The sequence below is a fragment of the Salmo trutta genome, chromosome 2, assembly GCF_901001165.1.
Source record: "Salmo trutta chromosome 2, fSalTru1.1, whole genome shotgun sequence".
NCBI classification, from domain to species: domain Eukaryota; kingdom Metazoa; phylum Chordata; class Actinopteri; order Salmoniformes; family Salmonidae; genus Salmo; species Salmo trutta.
In genome coordinates, this window is record NC_042958.1 from 60,073,074 (window position 1) to 60,093,962 (window position 20,889).

At 42.9% G+C, this 20,889-nt stretch overlaps 1 protein-coding gene across 1 annotated transcript; it reads right to left on the reverse strand.

The window, feature by feature from the left end:
- Positions 1–342: 342 nt before the first annotated feature.
- On the reverse strand, positions 343–17,987 carry kcnj12a (potassium inwardly rectifying channel subfamily J member 12a). Its single transcript, XM_029708921.1, has 2 exons — positions 17,296–17,987; positions 343–7,434 (listed from the first exon to the last, which is right to left on the reverse strand). The coding sequence occupies exon 2, from the start codon at positions 7,254–7,256 to the stop codon at positions 5,925–5,927; it is 1,332 nt and encodes a 443-aa protein (XP_029564781.1). The 5' UTR covers positions 7,257–7,434; positions 17,296–17,987; the 3' UTR covers positions 343–5,924.
- Between the last annotated feature and the right edge of the window lie 2,902 nt (positions 17,988–20,889).

The following is a 20,889-nucleotide window of genomic DNA, read 5'->3' on the forward strand; positions in this document are numbered from 1 at the left end:
ACACATTGGTGCAACAACAGTGCTTTTTTCGCGAATGCGCATGTTAAATCACCCGTTTGGCGAAGTAGGCAGTGATTCAATGGTAAATTAACAGGCACCGCATCGATTATATGCAACGCAGGACAAGCTAGATAAACTAGTAATATCATCAACCATGTGAAGTTAACTAGTGATTATGTTAAGATTTATTGTTTTTTATAAGATACGTTTAATGCTAGCTAGCAGCTTACCTTGGCTCCTCACTGCACTCGCATAACAGGTAGTCAGCCTGCCACGCAGTCTCCTCATGGAGTGCAATGTAATCGGCCATGATCGGTGTCCAAAAATGCCGATTACCGATTGTTATGAAAACTTAAAATCGGCCCCAATTAATCGGCCATTCCGATTAATCGGTCGACCTCTACTTTGAACGTTGCCCACCTCTGGTGGAATAGGGCCCTCGGTCCCTCCAGGGCTGTAAACCCTTGCTATTATAAGCAAATATAATAGCCTCCACTATCCAACGAGATAGCCGTTGATGAGAGACGTTCCCACACTTGCAGGGCTCTCTCCCCCACCACAGCAAGGCTCATGGCGCGTCCTCTGGAGGCACAGATGTTGAGATCGGCAATGACGCAGATCTCCTCTCATAGGTCCTGTTTGGCTGTACCAGCGGCAAATCTGCCTGATAAGCCAACAGTAGGGACATTATGTTCAACGCTGTACTGAATGTGCAGCAGACACGTAGACCTTCTTGAAGATGGATTCGGAAAAGTGCTGGTCTGTGACGTTGCACTGGGGTTGGTGTGGTTGGCCAGCGACTGCTCAACTACCAAGGGATGTCCTGGTCTGGACTTTAGTGGACAAGGGCTTGTCCCAGTTGCGCTTGGCTTCCGCCACGCAAGCTGGGACAGCTGGGAGAAGTTTATTTTCCGGGATGGTGCGAGAGGGGAGTCTCCTCCTGTCCTATAAATCCCCTTTTGCGCTGCCACCCCCCACGGGTGTGTGCCACTCAATATTGAGTCTGGCCCCTGCCAGTCTGCAGATATCGATAAGCCTGAATCGGTCATCGGGAATCGAAGGCCAGTCATGTCCTCGCCATCGAACTCGTTGGTGATGAGGTCCCCTTCTCCTTCCTCCACTGTAGAGTAATCGAACAACGGTTGGAGGTCCTCGGGTAAGCCTCCTCCACCTCAGCCCAGGAGGGTTGAAGTTGCGGGGTAGCCTCCTCACCCGCAGGCTGTGAGGACGATGGGGCCCGTGAAGGGTTTGATCTATGCAGTCTTGGCTTAAGGGCGGGCTTATGAATGTCCCTACAGTGCACGCAGGACTCGGGGTTACCGAGTGATGCTTCAGCATGCTCTGCCCCCAGGCAGATGATACACAAAAAAATGTGTGTCCTTGCCTGATAGCATAGCCCCACACGGATACAAGTGTGACACTAGTGGGGCAAGAGTCCTGCTTGGTTCTCCCTGTGCAGGGGTAGAAGGCTCCATGGCTCAGAGAAAATAGTTTTCCTCAAGCAAAGTGTAAACTAGCTAGCGTTCGCCTTTCGGCTAACAGCCTAACTAGTTAGCACAATGCTAGCTGGAGAAAGTGTGTGCGTTCTTTGTGTCTCGACAAACAAAGCGTGTCTCTCGACCGTCGAGCTGTAAATCTAGGGTGGTCAGTTTAGTCAACTCGGCACGGGTGAACGTGGGTTGATCTGGCCTTGCAGCAAGAGCTAGCCCTTTGAGTGTGGTTAGCTAGATTTCCAGCTAGCTAGCCAAGTTAGCTAAAGCCTTGCGGCGTGAGCTAACCAAGTCTCGATAGCAAGCCGTGTGACGCTAGCTTCCAAATAAATTATACTCTAAGCAAAACGTTCCTTTTGGTCAGTAATCAACACTATCGACAGGAGCTGAGGTCCTACGTTTGGCAGCGTTAACCTCACGGTTCGCCTGAGAACAATTGGGCAAGTGGTACCTTATAAAGAGGGGAGGTGCTCATCTCATTTGCCACTCGACCTGTCTGTCACCAACAGACGTTGTGTGATTGGTTTTTCAAGTTAGTGATCCGCTAGAGAGAATCCCAGAAGTGAGACATTGAAACAAGTATTAGAAATATAACCAACATTTTCTCTATTCTTTTGTCAGTAGAGTAATGATGATGCATCTTGCTGTTTCCTCCATTGATCTCTCTCTCTACACCAGTTCTGGTCCATGGGGTCCCAAAAGGCTCCTGGACCCGCCAGGCTGTTTGTGTGAGTGTATGTCACAGTGATTTATTGAACGACTGGATCGAATAATTGTCCATAGACCAGAGAGGCATCTGGTCACCTCGGCAACACAGATGTTGATCTGTGATCTCAGTCTGATCACATTTGTCATCATGATACAGCTCTCTGTTAGTTGGTCGATTGATTAGTCAGGCCTAATGAGTACCACCTGCGTTTAGGGTTGATTCGCGACACAGAAATTTGCTTGGTGGGAGAAACAAAATGGTGGAATATTATGTTCATTCACAGCCGCTGTTGTGTTGTGGGCTACTACTGTAATGTAATACCAATGTTTTCAGTTTTACAAAGATAAGTACACGAAGTAAGCAAATTTAACAAAATATGCACTCCAACCAGTTCTCTTTTACAATTAGGTTTTAATCGAATAATTTAATTGACTTTGCATTATGCATTAAAATAAAAGCCCAGGGCACATTTCTTCACCTGGGCCATAGGAAGACTTCTACAGAGGTCAAAGGTTTTCCAATCATCCCTTTAAGAGAAATACCTGTTTAATCATAAGCTTCTGTGCTGAAATGAAACAAAATCAAATCATTGATAACCTGAGGCAATAAATCAATTTTTGCCTCTCTTTGTGATTTCTTCAGATTTTCTTCTGGTACAAAAATCGATAAATATGGATGACTTTGTTCTAATGTATCTCAATGAAATACTGTCATTTAAAAATAACTTACTTTTAAAACAGATGTCTTGATTTGTGTGTATTTAGCTGTTACCTAATATAGTGTATTGATGTTGTGTACAGCTAGTGCATTCTCTGTTTTCATGGGGTCAGGTTGGGTAATATTAAAACTTAACAGAATCCCTCAGATAAAAAAGAAAAAGGCATGATGGAATTTTGCATTCCGATGATGCAGCATAGAAGCTGATGATGCTTTACCATGGATACCACCGAAACATTATAAGTAGGTACAAAGGTGTCACACATTAGGATACCAGAGCCTTCCCAGAAGGCAATGAGCATAAAGTCTAGGATTGGGACAAAAAGGCTTCATTCATCTCCCCAAAAATCTCTCTTAGCCTAAAAGTTCTAAAAAGCAACACATTATGTATAATTATTTAGGGCAAAGGATAGTCCTGGGATAAAAGGACCACTAGGAAAATATCAGTCATTGTAGCCAGCTGAATGACCATCATGGTGTTTCTTCTTGTGCTAGTCTTACAGTACTATACCTCCTACTTCCCCCTTTCTTAGATACAAGGGCAGTTATTTTGGTGTAAGAGGAAAAGTAGTATATTAGGGGACATGAACTGCACATTTCAATGAGGATTTCAATGATTTCATGACACAGCATAATATATTGTGTGCTATTTAGTAGAGCAGTGCATTATGGGTAGGCATAAATTCAAGGTATACATTTCATATGCTACGATTCATGCCAAAGATTAAAATTAGTCTGTCATGCACCTTAGTTTTCTTGCTTTACCTAGATACTGATAAATTACAAACTACTCAGTATATGTAACTAAGACAAAAACAAATTTGTAGATACTAAAATATGATATTTATTTGGTTTGAGTTTAGAATTTTTTGCTTGATTTTGTGCTTGAAGTTTAACCTAGATTATTAACATTCAAGACACATTTACCTTTCCAATGTATGACTCCTTTTGTTACTTCCATTCCAACTTGCATTTTAAATTGAGTTTTGGTACCTTTAGGCTTCCATATCATAGCAACACACCTTACAAATAATTGTTGTTATTGTACTCATTCTTAATATAATGTATATAATGTTGTTCCAAACCCAACTTAACTCAGCTGCTCAGCTACTTCTTGAGTTATTGAACTTTGAAGAGCACTCCAGTAAATGAAGGATGTCTATACATGATGTTTTGGTGAAAGCTCTCCTCGAAACTCAAAACATCACTGTCAGAGAGATGAGTGTGGTGCCAGTTATATAACAGGTGCACCACGAGAGAATAGAGTCACTAGACTAGCCAAGCGGGTTCCACAAATTAACTCATGATAAGCCAAATTTAGCTCTGTGCCATTCACCATTTATGTTTAGTACATAACATGGAGGTACATTTCAGTATTATTGCTTTTCATACTGTCTGTCCACCTGATCATGTAAGCCTATTAGATGTAATTAGATGTAATTGAATCAAATCAACTAAGGACTTTTTCCCACATATCACAGATAGTTTCTCGTGCTTAATATGGGTTAATAGCTTGCCCTTACAGTATGTTTCTAAAAGCATGGGATTAATCATTTTACAAATTTGAACCCTGTCCCACATGCATACCCTGTGTAGACCATTAGGAAAATATTGATGACAGTTTTCGAGCAAAGCAAAACTTGAAGGAATAATACACTATATTTTAAACTATATTTAGTATTTTTTTTCCATTAGTCCATTGTTGATACAGTCCAAAAATGTCAGCAATCAAGTTTTCAAGATGTAGGACTTTCAAAAAGCAAATTGTCACTTACACCATCATCATGATTGGATTATTCCTTTAACACACATCAATTTACGTGGTAAAGTACCTTTCTTTCTGCATACTATTTGAACTTTTCCATCAAAAGGGATTTGATAGCATACAATAACTGTTCTTTACTTCTAAAGATATTAGAGGGAAAACACTTTATACATGTGAAGGCCCTCAACCCTCATTGAGTTCAGACACACGTTCATCCGACCCGTTCTCTTTGTAGAATTATGCAATGGTGATTGGACGACATCATAACATCTTCTACGGAACTCCATTCAGTTTCTGTCCCACGATATCATTAATGATGTGCATAGATTCGTTTTAAAGAGAATAAAAAGAGAAAAAAAAGAAACGTAATGATATTTTCCCTATAGTTGTTTCAAACTTCGTTGAGGTCAGAATAATCCTGTGTTATTTTAATGTTTTAAGCAAGGCAGTATCAAAATTATGAATTTATTTTATTTTTAGAGAATTTTGAGATGTTCCCCCCTGCCCATTCTAAATTAATTTACTGCATTACTATAGGGCCTACTCCTAAATTCGGCTAATAGTGCAAATTATATGTATTCATCACAACTGGTTCAAATTAAATCCAAGTTGTGAAACTACGTTGTGCTTCAATGGCTCGTGGATGGTTAAATGATTTAGCATGGTTCATTGCTTCTGAATGCTGCAGTACACTTTTACAGGAATTATCGACGTGTCATCGAACTCCGTTACAGCGATTGTGAATTCCAGCAATGTGGGAAGCTTATGGGTAGCTTTAAACTGTAACACTATCATTTGCGCCCAACAGCAAGTTGAAATAGCAAAAATATTTTTTTAAATATGTTTTTTGAAAAACGATACTCCACACAAAACAACTTATCTAAGCAATAATATTAACACCTAGTATCTGATTATTAGGTCTTGTCATTATACCTGTTCGATGCATCATTGAAACTCAAATGACATTATGAAAAAAATATTCAAGTTTCCATGAAGGAATAAGGTCCTTCACTGGCCTTTTCCTTTTGTTGACGACATTCTCTACCACAGTTTTGCGAGCTGTGTACTCTTGCTTTCACCTATTCCTTCCAAACAGTTTCCCTTTCGCTGTCCCCTTATTTTCTTTCCAACCTATTACAGTAGTCAGCTTTTCCTATGGCACTTTGCATTGTTCTGCATTTTTACCCTTGGAAGGAAAGAAAACGTATCAAAAGTTGACCCCAGGTAGGTACAAGGGCAGAGGTCATATCTCTGACTCCCTGCGGTACGACCTTTGGTCCAGTCCCCTAGTGGTCTGTAGCCTCTCGAACTCGTGTCGACTGGTCCGGTCCGGACTGTTCAGGTTGGCCAGCACTCTGACGCCACCGCCCACGCCAACCACATCCTCTTCCTCGTCCTCGTCCCGGCTGAGGAAGGCCAGCTCGTTCTCGTAACAGAAGGAGTTGGAGGTGGGGACCAGGAATTTGTTCTCCACCATGTCCTTGGCACTGTAGCGCGGGGTGGACGGTACCTCGTAGGTCTTGTGAAAGTGAGAGTAATCCACCTTGTACAGGTTCTTCTCCTCGAAGAGCACCGGCTCGAACCGGTGACCCCACAGCACCTCCGTGGCCAGGTAGGAGCTGCGCGCCTGTGTGGTCATGGCAGTCGCCTCGACCATTCCCTCCAGTATGACCACGATCTCAAAGTCTGCCGTCTCCAGGTCATTTTTACCAATCCCATAGAGTGGACTATCCTCATCAATCTCATGGATAATCGTAATGGGTGACACCAAGAAAATCCTATCCAGGCCTTTGTCAAAGCCCACATTGATGTCTATTTGGTCCAAGGGGATGTACTCCCCTTCGTCAGTGATCCTGGGTTTGATGAGCTGAGCTCTGACATGGGCCTCTACAATGTGACTCTTCCTCAGGTTCCCCACCCTCCACATGAGGCACAGCTTGCTGTCGCGCATGGCGATCACTGCGTTGTGGCTGAACAGCAGCGTCTGTGCCCGCTTCTTGGGCCGTGCCATCTTGGCCATGATGGCGCCAATCATAAAGCAGTCGATGATGCAGCCCACGATGGACTGGAAGACCACCATGAAGACTGCGACCGGACACTCCTCCGTCACGCAGCGGTAGCCGTAGCCGATGGTCGACTGGGTCTCGATGGAGAACAGGAAGGCGGCCACGAAGCCGTTGACTTGCAGAACGCAGGGCGTGAAGTTGTCGTCTCCGGCCGGGTTGTCAAGGTCGCCGTGGAGTAACGCTATGACCCAGAAGGCCAGGCCAAATGCCAGCCAAGACAGCACGAACACCAGCGTGAACAGCACCAGCATGTAGCGCCAACGGATGTCCACGCACGTGGTGAACATATCAGCCATGTAGCGTGACGACTTGTCCTCCATGTTGGCGAACTGCACGTTGCACTGGCCATTCTTCTTGACGAAGCGGTTGCGGAGCTTGCGGCGTGTGTGGATTTTGCCGTTGCCAAAGCCATTCATTCCACCACTGCTGCCGCCGTGCATATTGGTGAGCCGCAGCGCCTCCTCCTCGGATGACACAATGCTGTAACGGTTGAGCCGCCCCACACTCATGCTGGCCACGTAGGGCCGGGCTGCAGGGTCGGGAGTAGGTGGGAGGTCCCGGATGTCCCAATGTGTGATCACTCAGAGGTCCTTCCCAGTGGTGTCACTGCCAGAGCCCCATCTCAGCCGGTCATAGCCAGGGAGAAGGTGTGCTGTGTGGGTTGTTGAACTCTCGGCCGACCACTCCCTGAGGAGAGAAGAGAGGGATACGGACGTCAGTACTTTGAAATAACTGTCATATTACAGCATATCAGTATCAAAGTACTTCACCATTTAAGACTCTGGGGAACTGCACTACAAATACATTTATTTGGTGTAATTCATGCACACATAATCCATTATTCCACTGGACTTTCATAAGTAGTCTTCAGGCTATTCCCACATGCCACATAACCACATTTCACATAATCCATTGACACCAATACCTTACATTATGTAGTCACCATACCGTATAAGATTCCTTAAATGTTTTGTACATTATGGTGTTATTATTATGGCCTTAGTGCTGTTACCTTGACTCTTGAAAAAATGCTAGATTCTTATCATGAATTAGTTTTCAATATGAATGGCAAAAGCCTCACACCCTCTCCCCCACCCCATCCCTTAACCTCCTGCTTCCGAAGCCTGATCACTACTCATACATTCATTCCAAATGGCCCTTTTCAGAAGTATTTTTGTAGATTGCCGGGCAAAGTGGAGAGGAGCTAGCTAGATCCAGACACTTCTATCAAAAGACGTTTCCTGTGCTTTTATCGGCCACTTGCTTAGAACAGATGAGATGCTACCAGATTCATTCACAATTTTTTCGCAGCCTTCTGTACGCTATAGTACACACGGTCAGCAGAATTATCAGATTTCAGCTACATCAACACTAGGATGTAGTGGAAAGTTCAACATGGTAAAGCTTCCTATCTCAGCGGTGTGTTCATTTACGTACTGAGCTCTTCTGGCTGTCGTGTCGGCATTGCACTCAATTTGATCATGTCTTTTTTTTTTCTTTTTGCCTGTGTGTGTGTGCATGCGTGTGTTTAATTCAGGACTCCCAGGGGACTCCTGTGCATGTCATCACAGATGTTAAGCACAGGGACAGAGGGAGAGGGAGAGACACACTTGGTCTAAAAATGAAAATGTTCTGTCACTTCTTAGCCAGGTTTCAAGCTCTATTTACTTGACCTGATTCAGTATAATTTGCAGTATTATTAATCACGCAACAAGGATGGTGTAAGATTTACAGCATTTTACCGCTGCCTCCTATATTTAAGCAATAAGGCCCGGGGGGGGTGTGTCTAATTACTTTGGTAACCAGTTTATAATAGCAAAAACGCAACTTGGGTGTTTGTGATATATGGCCAATATACCACGGCTAAGGGCTGATCTTAGGCATGACGCAATGTGAAGTGCCTGGACACAGCCCTTAGCCGTGGTATATTGGCCATATATCACAAACACCCAAGGTGCCTTATTGCTATTATAAACTGGTTACCAAAGTAATTAGAGCAGTAAAAATAAATATTTTGTCATATCCATGATATACGGTCTGATATACCACGGCTGTCAGCCAATCAGCATTCAGGGCTAGAACCACCCAGTTTATAAATACGTATACTGCATTTCTCCACCCTCTGCTTGTGTGCATGTTCAATACTAGACGGAAACCTTTCTCATGGTTAAGGGATCAATCATTCACATTTTAAAACATATTTGTATAGAATAAAAATAAACATGTACATACTAAAGAATAACAGATTTACTCACGCACACGTAGAAACACACACAGAAACACACACACTGTATATAACTTTTTTGTTGTTGTGCCACACACACCGTACAACACGCAAGCCTTAGGTTTACAAACACCTTTGCCAATCTGTAATGATTTGTCCATCTCTGTATAGATATTGTCTACTAATTTACTAGACCTCGGCTACGAAGGGCCACAGATGTGACCTGGGCCACAGACGTCACCTGGTCCACATCATGTCCAGTCTCCTGGGTAACCAGCAGAGCAGGGTCAAAGTGTCTATAGGCCCCCAGTAGCCAGCCACAGGTCCCTCTGGATTCCCAGGTTTTATCGCCTGGCTACGTCCCTGTCTCATCCCTATACCCCGGATCAACACTCTGAAGGCTTGACGGTGTACAACCGTCCACTGACGTGCACTACTAAATCCCTCCGGTCCTTCCCTCTCTCTACCACAGCCTCTCAGTCTCACTCCATTCACCATGAACACGCAGTAGTTGGCTGTACTCTACAGCCAGGTCTAACAGAGTTGCTATGTCAGTTGCTGTAATATATTGACAGCTATGTCTGCTTTTGTGCCCTCTTCCAAAGGATTTGATTATCCCCTGATAATGTCTCACCAGTACTGTTACTGCACACATACAATATATCATTTGAACCAATACATATTTTTTCTTAATCACTAATATCGCAAAACACAGTTTGCAATGTACAGAGTCTACGGAAGGTTTCAGCATTTCACTATGTGTGTATGTCATCCATCTTCTAGTTTGCCCCCTATCCCCTTGTGGCCGACAACGGTCCTCATGTCATACTGTCTGTAGTAGTATATCAGGCAACACAGGAACTGATTGAATGAAAGTAAAACCCCCTGTGTGTGCTTCAAGTCATTAGTTATGTGCCTCCAGATCTATGCTGGAGAAAATAGTTAGCAACATGCTGCATTCATGGATTTGCAGGCAATGGAATTAGATTTAGAAGTCACAATGCGGAGAATGTATGCTTTGTTAGAATGACGAAGTTATTTGGATTCGACAGTAGGTGGTTTTGGTGAAATCTTTATAGCACAGCTGAATCTAGATTAGTCATGTACAGTATAGAGCTTCACCAATCCTCTTACCTTTATATCTGTCTATGTTATAAATGCAACACAAGTAGACCACCACACCAACTATAACTCTGCCTTTAATTCTATTTGCTTTATGTGTTATATAGATTTTATTGAGATATGGAAATTTGGCAAAATGTAGTCGTTACCTTTATGTTCCAGCGAACACATACAGCATACCTGTGTGTGTGTGTGTGTGTGTGTGTGTGTGTGTGTGTGTGTGTGTGTGTGTGTGTGTGTGTGTGTGTGTGTGTGTGTGTGTGTGTATGTGTGTAAAAAAACAGATTTACAGAGTCGATGCCAAGAATACCACAGCACGTGAGGGAAATCATACGTTGTGTGGCATACTTTTGCTACATTTCTATATTGTCATTCCTTTCACTTTCAAATAACCTGACTTCAGGATGACTTTGTTATGTCTGAAATAACAACCAAAGTATAACTCATGAGTGCGTCTTTGTAGAAAGTACAAAGTGGTTATTACTCACATATAATTCAGTACAGTTGCACTGAACACACAGGATCACACACAGGATCACACACAGGATCTCACACAGGATCACACACAGGATCACACACAGGATCTCACAGGATCACACACAGGATCACACATAGGATCCCACAGGATCCCACATAGGATCCCACATAGGATCTCACACAGGATCACACACAGGATCACACATAGGATCACACAGGATCACACACAGGATCACACAGGATCACACAGGATCACACACAGGATCACACACAGGATCCCACATAGGATCCCACAGGATCCCACATAGGATCCCACATAGGATCTCACACAGGATCACACACAGGATCACACATAGGATCACACAGGATCACACATAGGATCACACAGGATCTCACACAGGATCACACATAGGATCACACACAGGATCACACAGGATCACAGACAGGATCACAGACAGGATCACACATAAGATCACACAGGATCACACAGGATCTCACACAGGATCACACAGGATCACACATGATCTCATACAGGATCCCACATAGGATCACACAGAATCTCACACAGGATCACATACATGATCTCACACAGGATCACACAGGATCACACATAGGACCACACACAGGATCACACAGGTTCACACACAGGATCTCACACAGGATCACACAGGATCCCACATAGGATCCCACATAGGATCTCACACAGGATCACACATAGGATCCCACAGGATCCCACATAGGATCCCACATAGGATCTCACACAGGATCACACACAGGATCACACATAGGATCACACAGGATCACACATAGGATCACACAGGATCTCACACAGGATCACACATAGGATCACACACAGGATCACACAGGATCACAGACAGGATCACAGACAGGATCACACATAAGATCACACAGGATCACACAGGATCTCACACAGGATAACACACAGGATCACACATAGGATCACACACAGGATCTCACACAGGATCACACATAGGATCACACATGATCTCATACAGGATCACACATAGGATCACACAGAATCTCACACAGGATCACACACAGGATCACACACAGGATCTCACACAGGATCACACAGGATCACACATAGGATCACACACAGGATCACACAGGTTCACACACAGGATCTCACGCAGGATCACACAGGATCACACATAGGATCACACACAGGATCACACACAGGATCACACACAGGATCACACACAGGATCACACACAGGATCTCACACAGGATCACACAGGATAACACACAGGATCAAACACAGGATCACACATGATCTCATACAGGATCACACATAGGATCACACATAGAATCATACAGGATCTCACACAGGATCACACACAGGATCTTACACAGGATCTTACATAGGATCACACAGGATCTCACACAGGATCACACATAGGATCACACACAGGATCACACAGGATCACAGACAGGATCACAGACAGGATCACACATAAGATCACACAGGATCACACAGGATCTCACACAGGATAACACACAGGATCACACATAGGATCACACACAGGATCTCACACAGGATCACACATAGGATCACACATGATCTCATACAGGATCACACATAGGATCACACAGAATCTCACACAGGATCACACACAGGATCACACACAGGATCTCACACAGGATCACACAGGATCACACATAGGATCACACACAGGATCACACAGGTTCACACACAGGATCTCACACAGGATCACACATAGGATCACACACAGGATCACACACAGGATCACACACAGGATCACACACAGGATCACACACAGGATCTCACACAGGATCACACAGGATAACACACAGGATCACACACAGGATCACACATGATCTCATACAGGATCACACATAGGATCACACATAGAATCATACAGGATCTCACACAGGATCACACACAGGATCTTACACAGGATCACACATAGGATCACACACAGGATCTCACACAGGATCACACACAGGATCACACATAGGATCACACAGGATCACACATAGGATCACACACAGGATCTCACACAGGATCACACACAGGATCACACAGGATAACACACAGGATCACACACAGGATCACACATGATCTCATACAGGATCACACATAGGATCACACATAGAATCATACAGGATCTCACACAGGATCACACACAGGATCTTACACAGGATCACACATAGGATCACACACAGGATCTCACACAGGATCACACACAGGATCACACATAGGATCACACACAGGATCTCACACAGGATCACACACAGGATCACACACAGGATCACACACAGGATCTCACATAGGATCACACACAGGATCACACACAGGATCTCACACAGGATCACACATAGGATCACACACAGGATCTTACACAGGATCTTACACAGGATCACACATAGGATCACACACAGGATCTCACACAGGATCACACATAGGATCACACACAGGATCACACATAGGATCACACAGGATCACACACAGGATCACACATAGGATCTCACACAGGATCACACACAGGATCACACAGGATCACACATAGGATCACACAGGATCTCACACAGGATCACACATAGGATCACACACAGGATCACACACAGGATCACACATAGGATCACACAGGATCTCACACAGGATCACACACAGGATCTCACACAGGATTACACATAGGATCACACACAGGATCACACATAGGATCACACAGGATCACACACAGGATCACACATAGGATCTCACACAGGATCACACACAGGATCACACAGGATCACACATAGGATCACACAGGATCTCACATAGGATCACACATAGGATCACACACAGGATCACACACAGGATCACACACAGGATCACACAGGATCTCACACAGGATCACACAGGATCACACAGGATCACACATAGGATCACACATAGGATCACACACAGGATCACACATAGGATCACACAGGATCTCACACAGGATCACACACAGGATCACACGGGATCACACATAGGATCACACACAGGATCACACACAGGATCACACGGGATCACACATAGGATCACACACAGGATCACACAGGATCACACATAGGATCACACACAAGTGAACAAAGCATGGAGGTGATTTGAGTGTGCAGGTAAGGTGAAATGCTTTTGAATGATCCTGATGAGGTTCAATTATATGTAAAAAATGACGAAGGATGGGGGGTGGAACACGAGGCCGGGAGGAAAAGGGAGTACTCCATCTCAAGGAAAGCAGGAAATTGAACACGGCGACTGTGATCGCAGCCAGCACCCTTTGTCCATTGTTCAGGAAGAGCTCAGGATCAGGTGTCATCGTATTTTCCTATGGCTCACCTCATCACTCGTGTAGTCTCAAGTGACCTACATATTTTCCTATAGAGTAGCTCACCACTTAACCGCAGGGGACACCATTTGGGAGCACACCTTCGTAGTACAGTATTGTACATCTGCCATGGCCAGTTACATGGGCAGTTTGTTACTACATTGTATGCATTCGACAATATAATAATGACCACAGAAATAGAATGACTATTGTTCTTTCTATTTCTATCATAGTGAACTTCATTCAAGACAGGATTTGACCACGGCAAGAGAAAGGCAAACTCTGATAGTCAGCCATTTTCTATAACATTATGTGTCTCTCCTGATAAAAGACAGACTGATAAGTCACACTCTAGCGGCTAGGACAATATTTAGTGTTTGAAATTCCGTCTGAAGTTTCTGTTCAGCTGAAACCAAAAGAGATAAGCTTGTGTGTGTGCGCGCGTGCGCGCGTGTGTGTGTGTGCACGTGTGTATTTGTGCTTACGCGGGGTGTATCATAATCATTCATTGCTTTAGGGCAAATCCGTGATTTAACGATCATCCTATCGTCACTTCTATGTGTTACTGGACAAGACAATCTGCCTGAATATCTCCCGTGATCAGTTTTTTTTCATCCACCTGTATTCTTTTGATCAATTAAGTGATTACAGGCCAATCCCACTAGGGGGCATCCCAAAGGCTAGGCTCTATGAAGGTCTATGGCTAGGAAACCACATGCTGTATAGGTTGCTCATTTACCTCTTAGCTTATGACACCAAGCAAGTGAACATTTGAAGAGTTTATTTACAAAACGCTATATCACATTTGTGTTTTTTCATCCGAAAATATTTTTTATTCATAGATTTTAGATGTGTATGAACATGTCTTTTTTGGGACAAAACGCTATATTTCAATTTTTTTGTTGTTGCTGGAATGGTATGTTCCTATCCTGTATATTTGACTGTGGTGTGTAGTTGTCTTACCTAGCTATCGTAAGATTAATGCACTTACTGTAAGTCTCTCTGGATAAGAGCATCTGCTTCATGACTAAATGTAAAATGTAAATGTTTTATACAGAGCTCATATTACTGTATTTACTTATTATTATTTTAATATTGATGTCACAAATGTATCATTTGTACAGTTCTTTATAAAAAATGTAGTTATTTGTTACATTTGACTGTGTAAACCTAGCAGTACTACTTATTTCTCTGAGAGTCGGGCAGCAGGTAGCCTAGTGGTTAGAGCATTGGAATAGTAACCGAAAGGTTACTATCCCCGAGCTGACAAGGTAAAAGTATTTTGTTCTGCCCCTGAACAAGGCAGTTAACCCACTGTTCCTAGGCCTTCATTGAAAACAAGAGTTTGTTCTTAACTGACTTGCCTAGTAAAATACAAAAAATAAAGTGAGGGGGATATATGGCATTTAGCAAAAAAACCTGGTTATTTGTCTCTCTGAAATGAAACCATCAAGTGATACATTTTAAACAAGTACATGTCTGTCATTGAACAACCCCAGGCCATTTATTAGATAGTGAAAAAAACACACCAATCTCTTTCATAATGTCTTTAAACAATAAAAGCTACTTTTCCAACATATCGTGTTTTGGAATGAAATCACCAGTTTAATAAATGTAGTAAGTAGAACATGTTTCATACCCACTGCACTTTAGTATGTGATTCAATGTTCTAGTCACTGCAAAAACCACTAAGTACTTTTTAAAATATAAAATATGAACCTTATTATACATAAACTCTAATATAGATGTACATTTGTATTGCACATAGTGCAACATGCTGTGTAGGCCAGGAGTATAACATGATATAATAAAACTTAAATGTCTTGAATTTGTAATTCTATTTTCATATCTGAACACATATTCAAATCTAAAATCAAGTATGTATAATGAATGGATTCATCCAAGACAATCTAATGGCATCAGTTATGTACGTAATATGAAGCTAAGGTTTTGTGGTGTGCTATTGAGATGGCAGGCAGGGTCTGACCATTGATCTATCTGGGAAACACAGAGCACTACCGTACATCAACTTGAATGCTCTTTGGTATTATTTACATACAATTTAAACTCTTTGGTTATATCTTGAGTACAGTACTTTTAGGAGATTCACTCAGATAATACAGCTTTCCTGTGGATTTGATAATGACAGCTGTCTGCTGGACAAAGCTCCATACATGATCAAGTAGATATAGTCAAGTTAGTGCGCATCACGCCAAAAACTCCTGTCACGAATGCAACTAGTGGTCCATAATCAGCGTATATGATCTCCTTAATGGATTTGACCTCAGAGAAATATGTGTTGATTTGGTACTCAGACATTCGTTTATAATTCTGAGGGTAGAATATGTGCATAACGTGTGGACTGAAATGTATTTTTAGATGTAGCACTGTCTGGGTCAGGTGTAAGCTAAGCATCATACAGTCATATCATACCAGCCATAGATGTGAAGTGATACTGTAGGGGTCAGGAGGATTGTATACACAATCCATATTCTGGGCTGTTAATGAGGAACACTTCACTATATACTTCAAAACACTATCTATCCATTTTCAGAAATGTTGGTAAATTAGCTTTTATTGCTTAAAGAAATCATGAGAAAAGAGATTGGTGTGTTTTTTTCATGATCTAATTGTGGCATGGGGTTGTTCAATGATATGTATTTGATTAAAATCTATCACTTGATGGTTTCATTTCAGAGAAACAAATAATCATGTTTTTTGCTAAATGCTATATATCCGCCTCACTCTCAGAAATAAGTAGTATTGCTAGGTTTTACACAGTCAAATGCAACAAAAAATATATTTTTAATAAAGAACAGTGCAAATGATACATTTGTGACATCAATATATATATATTTTTAAACTTTTTTTTTCAATACAGTAATATGAGATCTGTATGTAAAACATTTAGCAGATGCTCTTATCCAGAGTGACTTACAGTAAGTGCATTCATCATAAGATAGCTAGGTGAGACAACACGTATCACGGTCAAATATACAGGATACGAATGTTCCATTCCAGCTAAACAATGGATATATAGCATTTTTCATACACATCTAAAATCTATAAATAGAAAATCTGAGAACAGTAATATTTCACACACACATGAAAGTTCCCACAAGTAATCATTTGTGATGAAAAAAAACACAAAAATTGGTGGATACAGCGTTTTGGAAATAAACTTTTCATATCGACAAGAAGATCTGCCTTCTCTTTTACACAGCAACATACCTGTACTATATGAATTTAGATTGGACAAGACAAAGGACTTTGTATTTATTATTACACTACACCCCATTACGTAATTGCTCTCCCCACCAATATCACACCAATGATGAGGAAAAGCAGTTGATGAAAGAGCAGAGTCAAACATGATGTGAAGTTTCTTACCTTATATTATCCACCTGGTTCTTCTTCTACCCCACTTTAGAGCTGAAACACAGTATCCTCCTGGCTCATATCCCAGCTAACCAAACTGAAGCATCCTTCTCCCTCCGAGTTTAAGCCACCAGAGCTGGTCTCTCCCTCTGTGATTCCTAAGGGTAGAACCACTCCATCCTTTTGAGCCACAGACACAGAAACCCTTTGAATTTCTTCATCGTTGAGCTCTATATCTGCTATCTTTCCTTCCTCTGTTGTTGTCAGTCAGCGAGTTCTTCCTACATACATCGCACATACATGAAATGCAACTGTGGTCAATCAGTCCCCCACAAAGAACAAAACCATGACAAATGTGTGTATTTTCTTCTCTTTGACTGAATCACTCTGTCCTCAGTTTGTCCTCCGTTGCTGGGCGTAAAAAAAGGTATCTAAAAATTTCCCAATGTGAAAAAAGGCATTGTATCCCCATCTTCTGAACTCCCTCAGCACTTGTGTTCATTGACAATCTTTAGTAACATTGAAGTCCTTTGTCACATTTCCCATAAAAATGTTGAATTAAAAGAGGTAATTACCTCTGCTTATTAGCTGAACAGCCTCTCTATCAATATTTGCAACCTGATCTAGTTCTGCTGGCAGCAGTTCTCTCTCTCGCTCTCTTTTTCTCTCACTGTTTCTTGCTCTCTCACTCCCTGCATCTCTTCTCCCACTCCCTTTCTCTCTCGTTGTGTCACAGAAGCTGCCATTTGCAGCCACTGTGCCCTCCCTCCCTCCCTCCCTCTGTCTCTCTTTGTCTGTCTCTGTCTGTCTGTTTGTCTGCCTCTGTCTCTCTCTCTCTCTGTCTCTCTCTCTCTCTCTCTCTCTCTCTCTCTCTCTCTCTCTCTCTCTCTCTCTCTGTCTCTCTCTCTCTCTCTCTCTCTCTGTCTCTCTCTCTCTCCCTCTCCCACAGCATGGCACAGTCTGTGGACAGTAACCTGATCGACAGACGTATCATTCAAATGCCCAGGACAGTGTAGCAGTGTATACATGCTACCTTCAGATCACATTGGGAATAGTTTTTATTTTGGTAAATGACAGAACTGCAAACAGAGTGTAACTGTTGGGGCTCTCGCACATTGCTACATACTGCCTGTCCAATCCACATTACAGTAACAACCTCTTGCCTGTTCATGTCCTCTCAATGCCCCCCGTCACAGTTTCATTTCATGACGACTACCAAGTCATATCAGATAGCTCTTCATACAACGTGGTCATATCAGTTGTGTTACTACACTGTCAGGTGTTACTGAACTGGCCCTTTCAGTCAGAGGTGAGGATGGTGAGGATGTTGAGTGTTTTCAACATGCACGCCTGTCTTAAATGTATCCAATGCATTATTTGGTGCTCTGTGGGAGTGTGTCGCTGTGACGATGGAGTGGATACAGTGTATTGATAGATCACGCAGCTGAGCTGGGTGACTTGGTGCGGAGAGACACCCTTCACACTTGCCCAGTGTGTAATCAGTATTGACCCAGGGCATGTGTGTGTGTGTGTGTGTGTGTGTGTGTGTGTGTGTGTGTGTGTCTGTCTGTCTGTCTGTCTGTCTGTCTGTCTGTCTGCAGACATGTATGGCATCCTGAAAGTGGAATTTAAGTGAAAACGTGGCGGTCATTTCCTTCTGTGTTGAACTTTACTTATTAGGTTTGACAAGGAGATCAACAGGTGGCCTAATTTATTGTTTTCTTCTCCTCTGTCTCTGGAATAAAGCAAAACAGTGAGTCATCAGTAAGAGCCTTTCAATTTCAAATGTCTCTATGAAGGTAGTCTTTCTGAGGTCTGTCTGGAGGATATAGCACATAACCGTAAATCATTTTCCATCCTCGTTATAATGCAGCAGTGCCTTGTTTGGTCTCAAGGTGTTTAAGAACCATTTCAACCTGTAGCTCTCCTGGCTATTGATGCTGTGGAACATTTTACTGCGTTACCCTTGACAACTCCGAGCAGCGACATTATATTTGACGACGCTCGGCGAGGCTAGCACGCTCTCCTTTTCTCACATTTATCAGAGAGCCAGTCATCAGTCAAACCCTAAAAGAGATGACAATTACTCAGGGGGAGGAGGAGAGTGAGAAGACTCTAAATACAGCCTGACTGCGTTACAGCCCATCTTTATCACTTTATGAATCATCAGCACAGTGGCTGTTTTTATGGTGCGTTTGAAAAAATACCATTTTTTTATGTTATCTTTCCCTTTTTTGAGGGTGATCTTTCTTTTCCCCCAAACTCAGCCTATCCTCTGATGTTATCTGTCAATGTGATCAGGGACAACCTGACTCTTCATAATGGTAATCTAGAGTCATTTGCATTGAGATGATGATGAATGCTGTCAATTAGCTGGAGGTCTAGAGGACACTGGATTCTTCAACGCGCCACTGCGTGAGTTTGCATTAGACTTCACTGCACTGTTGCTGCAGTGCCTCACTACGGAGTGTGAGTAAAGAGCACAAGAACAACACCAGTGAAAGACAGGTGGTAGTGTATGTACTGCATAGCAATTCTTCACACATCCTTTGCGCGTGAGGGTTTGGTCTCCTAGGGAGAGGTGTGAGTGCGTTATATGGCTTCCATGGATACAGGGACCATACATACAGCATCACGAGCCATGTTGTTTTGCCTGGTGCTACACTGGCGACTACCGCCATGGTGAAAGACAGGAGAGCGCTCCAACCGTCCCTCGCTCATCCAAACAGAGACCCACTCTGACCATGACTCATCATGAGAGAGAGGTCAAGAGAAGAGAGAGCGCTATAGAGAGAGTAAAAGATGAGAGAGCGCGAGAGAGGACCAGAGAAGAGGGAGATAGCGAGAGAGAGAAAAGAGGAGAGAACGAGCACAAGAGACAAGAGAGAGACTATGAGAGAGGGAGAACACAAGGGAGGAGAGAGAGAGCAATAGATACCCACTCCTGCCAGCCAGCTGTACTCAGCAGCGAGATCTAATTTGCATTAATCACCGGGCTCCTATGAACAAGTGTTTGATTAGCGTCGTCAAGAACCAGGCTGGAGGTGTGGCTAGCGTTTGATAATTATAATAGGGATCGTGTCATGTCACCCCTTTCCCAATGACCACGACGCCCAAAGACACGTCTGTCTGTGTCCCAAAAGGAACCCCATTCCATTTATAGTCTAGTACTTTTACTAATAATATATGCCATTTAGCAGACACTTTTATCCAAAGCAACTTACAGTCACGCGTGCGTACATTTCACTCATGAGTGGTCTGGGAATCGAACCCACTTACCTAGCATTACAAGCGCCATGCTCTACTGACTGAGCTACAAAGGACCACATTCTGTATGTTATTATAATTAAGTGGTTTTGACCAGGGCCCATAGGACTCTGGTTGAAAGTAGTGCATTATATAACAGGGTGCCATTTGGGATACAAACTTCATCATTCTACTAAGGGTTATTGATTTATTACACACTTTGTCAGTGTGTATCAGATTCTACAATGTACTATACAATTTTATAGTAAGTAACCGAAAGGTTGCTGGATTGAGTCCCCGACCTGACAAGGTATAAATCTGTCGTTCTTCCCCTGAGTAAGGCAGTTAACCCACTGTTCC